Below are 6,347 nucleotides of genomic sequence, written 5' to 3' on the forward strand. Positions count from 1 at the left end.
CTTCTAAAATTTTTAATAAACGTATCTCCTCGATATTTATTTTAAACCGAAATCCATTCAATTAGATTATTTTTAGGTATTTATTTTCCACGAAATAAAAATATAAAAATATATATTATACAGTTGGAGAGATTGAAGGATATGTTCCCGACCAATTTATTTATTGCTTTTCATTTACCGTATCGGCTTTTTAAAATATTCCATCCATTTTTACCTGTAAGTAATTCCTTTAACTGCTTTCTCCGAGCTAGTTTCGTTTATTCGATTAATATATCGGATTCGAACGAACTTGTACAATCCTGATTAATTCGTGCACGTGTGTACAATAATACATTGGCGTATATTTCGTAATGATCAGTATGAACGCGGCTTTATATGCAACAGAAACGAAACGTGATTTCAAAAGAGGGGTATTGAAGTGATGGATAGTGTGAGGGTTGGCTATGGTAGAAAAAGGGTATTGGAGGGTGAAGAGGCCATGGAAAATTGTCAATCAGTACGAACCATCTAGACTTGATTACAACCCCCAGCATTGGACTTGCAGTTTGTTTCGATGTTTCAGAGATAGCTAGTTGAATTTTTATGCTGAGATAGTGGGGTCCGGTCACTTTTACGTATCTGTTGTGTATCTGCGGTTCACCGGCTCTACAGAGGTTTCTTTTACCATCTTTTTCCTCTCGTTCGCGATAATTTTCAAGGCTGGCGCGACATTATTTATATACTTAGATTGTAAACAAATAGTTTAGATAGAAAAGATGCAGGCCATCAAAGGAAAAATACCGCATTGAATAAATAAACTCTTTGTAAACAAATCACCCAAGAAAATTAAAAGAAAGTTCATTCGTATTACACGGAGATGTGTCAACGTAAAAAAATTTATATTTAACATCGCGTTTTAATAATTTAAAAAAGAAAAATAAATAAATAAATACTGAAAACTTTCTATTATTGGGATGAAATTTTTCTTCGTAGTAGTTGAATCTATGTACACGTATGCATTCTCACACACGTACACACGTTTCTAGACAATTCTAATTCTTGATTTCAATCGACTCTCCGACTTTCAATTTCTTTTTCAGTTTATTTTACCATCTCCATTGTTATACGATCAAATCAATTTCAATCAACGTATTCAATGCTGCAAAAATTCAAAAACGATTAAACAGTACTGTATCGATCCATATATGCTATCTCTCTTTAAAATGTAGTATCCTCTTTCGAGGAAACCGTCCAAAAATTCTCTCTCTCTCTCTCTTTCAAATATATATATATACATTCACATCCCATCGAAAATCATTTCCGTAACAAACTTTCTTCTTCCCTTCCTCTGACCCCTTGAAAAGTCAGAAGTCGGGAACAGTTGCCAATGTCATACATACGTAACACAAAGAATAGAAACGCGACGAAGAGAATCAATTGATAAAAGCATACGCGTCGCTTCCAGACACGTGACTGGGCCGTGCCCAATCCCCATTTGTCAACCTATTCACTCCCTATATTCACTGTATTCCCGTGTCAATAATAACGATCAGTGGATGCAAAACCTAGTCCCACGTAGGACCGTGGAACAGTTGTCTACGACCGGCGTGTCTCGCTGCGTAGCACGTGCTCGTGTGATTACGCGGAGTGGGGAGGAGAGGGGGGGATAAGAGTTCACACGGGAGAAGGATACGCGAATGGATGCGACACGTACACGTATAAACGTCAACTATCCTCGATCCATGCCTAAAATGAGCCGTAGTAGTAGTTTCGAGCGAGGAAGAGGGAAAGTAAGATGGCTCCTCATCGAGTGTGTACGAAGGCTTAGAAAGGAGTTAAGAAAATCTTCTGAGGGGGAGGGGGGAGGGGAGAAGATCGGATGGGAGAACGATATCGAGTCTATCCGCTCGAGGAAAGTTTGCAATTCATACAGTTCATGCGGAAATTCATTGTATCCGATTAATCCCCTCTCCTCGTCGTTTATCTTCCACCAAAGTTATCTTTAAATTTAGATCGGAGGATAAATTTTGTTTCGAGCATTTCCCCGAGTAAAAATTACACTTCGAAAATTTTTTAGATAAATTTTTTAAATATTTGAGAGAATATTTTTCATTCTTTTTTTTTTTTTTTTTTTTTTTGAAAAATTCAAAGTAAGAAGAAAGGAAAGGAAGAAGTTCGTGAATTTGTTGTAGATTTTTCACTTGGCCGACTCGATTGGCCGTGTAATTTTATTTCTCATAGGGGAAGCGATGAAATCGTTGTGATTTGTGAGCAATTTGAAAGCACGTGGCCACGATCACCGGAAGCAATTCCTGAAAGAAATTTTCAGATAATACAATTTATCCAGCAGCCGTTGCACACGTGCAATGTGTCAAATAAGAGATTACGGCACGTGCTCGACATTATCGTCGTACAAAAGATTACGTAAACTTGGAAACGATTTTATTCACGCGATATATCGTTGCACGTCCTCTTTATATCTTTATTTTTCATCGTGAATCACTTTCTCGATAATCCTCTCGACTCTCATTGTTGTAATTCGAATGTAAGCGAATATAATAGACACATAGAACACATAGACACAAGGAAATAGAAAATCAATTGCGAAAGAGACTTCAACTTTTCTTTTTTTTTTTTTTTTTATTTTCAGAAGTTTCAAAAGTTACAAAAATATTTTTGAAAAATAGAATTTATTTAACACGAGCAATGTATCGCGATTAATAAATTCGATGGTCGATATAACGGACGATACAAGTGAAACAGTCGAATGCAAAGAAATTTTATTGGCTTCGACGTTAATGGCGGCGGCCTGCCAGGAAGAGAGAAAAGAATGATGAAAAAATTTAATTAACAGCCGGCGCAAAGGGGAAGGTAATTTTGTCGCACTTCCAAGGAATCGCAAAGGAAGTCTGCGAGGGGTGGTGAGACATTGGACATTTTCCCAAGCATACAAGATCTAAGAAATGAATGGCAGGATCTGCTCCCCCTTAAAATCTACGGTTAAAACGGTAGCACCGGTAGCATGGACGGATATGGCATTAATAGATTGAGTTTTCTAATTTGCAGAAGTACTTTCTATTAATAAATTATGAAACTGAGGCCCTAACGTACGAGGACTAATTTCCAATAGAGCGATAAGTCTAATTGATGTACGATATCAGGCAATTTTATTTCCTGAGAAATGTATCTCGAGTTTATTAATGTAAATTTTCATGAATATTGAATAGTTATTATTTTAATAAAAAAAAGATGTATCGACGCGTCAATTACGTAAACGCACTCTCTACTACTATTTTTGAATATATTATGAGACAATATTCGATTAACTAATTTTCACTGACGAACATTAACAAATGTTTAACACAAGTATCTAGAGTATAAAATATAATTTTCCTTCCCCTAGTAAAATCTACCCCTAGCAAAACGTAATTACCATCTCGCGTAATATTATCAAGACTGCAAATAAAGCGCGTTTCGCTCTCGAAATATTAAAAATATTATCTAAACATAAATGTAAATGGTGTATATAAGAATATACCGGATGAAAATGAAAAGAAAAAAAAAAAAAAATTCATTCACATCTAAGCTTACAGGAAATTGTAGTTTTCGCAAGAACAATCGATTGTTTTACCATATAAATGATACGATGTACGCATTTTACCAGATCCTAGGACTCATTGTTAACCGAGTGTTTCAATTTGATGTCTGCTATTAATCAAAAATTCGTTATGCTTCTCCTTCGTACGCTTTCATTAATCTTTGATACATGGAAAAAAAAAAAAAAAAAAAAAAAAAAGAAAAAAAAAAGTGCATCGTATTATCGCGGCAGGCCGATAAAACGTCGCGAAAAAAAATCTCACCTATCTGGCGCACAGCATACCGTGGAAATTAGTATTCAAAGGGGCCGATAATATCGCGTTAACGGGCTTTTCGTATTAGGAAACTTACGGAGAGTATTGATTTTACCAAACCTTTAAGGTAAACTGCGTCGAGCATACGAGTTTCGTTTGATTGACGAATTAACCGTTCGTGAACTTTTCCTCTCCGTCTCGTTTTCGTGTCGTTCAATTCCTCCTCGTTTCGTTTCGATCGACCAATCGAATTACGCAATATAATTTGACGAGAAGATTTTCAAGCTTCGATTGTATTTAAAATTTAATTTAAATACGTATAAACTCTTTATACGTGTCATCCGTAAATCCGTTGGAGCATTGGAACAGGAAAAGAGATTAATTCTTTTTAAACGATCGATCAAATCTTAAGACGTGGCAAATCGAGTCGATGAAATTTTTAAGGACGAATCATTATGATTCCTTATAACAACACATGTTAACAAAGCTCGTCGAAACTCGTCGGTTGAAAGCATGAAAGCGCGAGGTACAAACGAGGAGAGATAATGAAATAAGCAAGGGAGATGAAACGAGATACCACGTTGTTGCAACTTTGCTTTCCAGCTCTGTGGACCAAGCAGTGTAACAGCGACGACACTGTTAGGCGGTTCATCAGTTCACCCTGTGGCAAACGCGAGGTTACTTCCATCCTCTTTCATCCCTTCTCCACATCCGTACTTTCTCTACGGGGCCATCAAACTCCATCGTCCCCCCTCCCCGATCTGAGGATCCCTGTTCCCAGTTTCCTATCCCCCAACACATCCCCCGCCCTTATCCGCGCGAGGACAAGGCTGACCTTTACTCGTTTGACCAAAGAGGTGAGAGATCCGCTTACGCTCACCACGAATTTGAGATTCCGTAAATCCAGCAAAAGTTTGAGACCTAGTGAGTCACTGGCTTTCCACTTATCTGGCAAACATACAAGGTAACGTGGGAAACAGACGGGGCTATGCTAGTTTCCGACACGATGGACAGAAATTGCGACGTAACGTCGAAAGGAAATCCATGTAAATTCTAGTTTCCTTTTCCTGGGAATCGGGATTCGGGCTATCTACCATTACTGTCCGCCCGGCGAAATATTAGCGGGATATTCGATTCCTGGGGGACACGTAATGGATTTGGCCCAACAACGCGTATTCATAACACTATGGATCCGACAAATCGGCGAATTTGAAACTAATACAGATGGAGTGGGAAAATTTAAAGTAATTAATTTCTCGATTTGGAATGTATATATATATATGTATGTATCACGAGAAGCGTGTTGAAATATTGAACGGTGATTTTGATAATCAGATTTTCATCGGAGTTTTATTTATTTTGCCTCGAAGACATCGAAAAATATTTAATTCGATTATGACGATTCGGAATATGACGAATGATTATTCAATAGATTTGACTTTTAGTTGAAATATGTAGATAATGCTTATAATCAGATTCTGGCGTATTCAAATTTCATTTGCACGTGTGAGCGTTATATCGATAAATCTTTATTTGTGTTGTACAAACAACGCTCGCTTCAATTATGTATCGAAAGCATTAATCAGCATGATTGAACTCATAAGCTGTAGTATACTAAACTCAAGATGGATAAATTGGAATTACAATTGTATTTTATTTAAACGAAAATTTAACTCGTTTGATTATTAATGAACGAATAAATGAATGAGTAATGTTATAACAATACTTTAACAATCGTAGTTGAAATATTGATTTTAAAATATATCTACTACCGCATCCACCATCAGAGAAACTATTCAAACATTTTATCGGAAATCTTAATTGTTAACGAAAATAACGAAATCAGAGTGGGTATAACGAGATATAAAAGAAGAGAAAATGCACTATCTCGTTCGCTTTTGTTCGCGAAATATATATATATATAGGAGCCAGTATACACTTGATTCAACAAAGCAAATCAGACTTCGACACGCGAAGCAGGTATGAAGCATCACGCGAGGTATGCCTTCCCTTTGGCCAATCTTTTTCCTCGCTTCTTAGCCTTGCCCATGCTTCCTCGTGAAATTAGTGTCAAGCTAATTTCATGGCTGAATTTAGAAAACTTCTTTTGATCGTGTGTCTTAATGTTGCCCAACTAATTCTCTACGATCACCTCCTCCCTTCCTCCCTTCACCCTCTCTTCCATTTCTCTTTCTTCCTGATACAATCCCATTTCCATGAAATAACAATTGCTTTTTAACGTGAAGTGCATTATGAAACTTTTTATCGAAACAACTTTTGAACTTTCACGCGTTTACGAAAGAGTATTAACATGCGATTGTTAAATATTGCGATAATAACTTTCAGTAATATCGAATTTGTACCAATATAACTAATATAATATGGCAATGTAATTTAGTTTTTGTATTTGACTATATTTTATTCGCGCCATGCGCCTGCGCAGTTCCTATTTGTAAGTATCTACACATACATTTATCCCATATATGTATGAGTATGTATATATATATATATATATAT

General features: G+C 36.5%; 1 protein-coding gene and 1 long non-coding RNA gene across 44 annotated transcripts in view; one reads left to right on the top strand and one right to left on the bottom strand.

The window, feature by feature from the left end:
• The window catches only part of LOC116184939, a 10,259-nt gene extending 5,048 nt beyond the window's left edge, over positions 1 to 5,211 (top strand). Inside the window, exons 2-3 of one of the 2 annotated variants that reach the window (XR_004149636.1) lie at positions 2,330 to 2,340; positions 5,201 to 5,211. This is a non-coding gene — a long non-coding RNA (uncharacterized LOC116184939). Of the gene's footprint in view, positions 1 to 2,329; positions 2,341 to 4,952; positions 4,965 to 5,200 lie in introns of those variants that run through there. The other variant, XR_004149635.1, reaches the window with a different exon arrangement.
• The window catches only part of LOC116184938, a 52,315-nt gene that overhangs the window by 35,898 nt on the left and 10,070 nt on the right, over positions 1 to 6,347 (bottom strand). For 7 of the 42 annotated variants that reach the window (XM_031508183.1, XM_031508185.1, XM_031508186.1 and 4 more), the window contains exon 1: positions 4,836 to 5,089. The exons of 7 other annotated variants lie outside the window; for them this stretch is intronic. In XM_031508183.1, coding sequence (XP_031364043.1) covers positions 4,836 to 4,927 — 92 coding nt within the window. In that variant the 5' untranslated portion in view covers positions 4,928 to 5,089. 28 more of the 42 variants (XM_031508179.1, XM_031508180.1, XM_031508177.1 and 25 more) reach the window with 23 other exon arrangements.

Source organism: Apis dorsata, unplaced genomic scaffold (genome assembly GCF_000469605.1).
Source record: "Apis dorsata unplaced genomic scaffold, Apis dorsata 1.3 scaffold_77, whole genome shotgun sequence".
In the NCBI taxonomy this organism is placed as follows: Eukaryota; Metazoa; Arthropoda; class Insecta; order Hymenoptera; family Apidae; genus Apis; species Apis dorsata.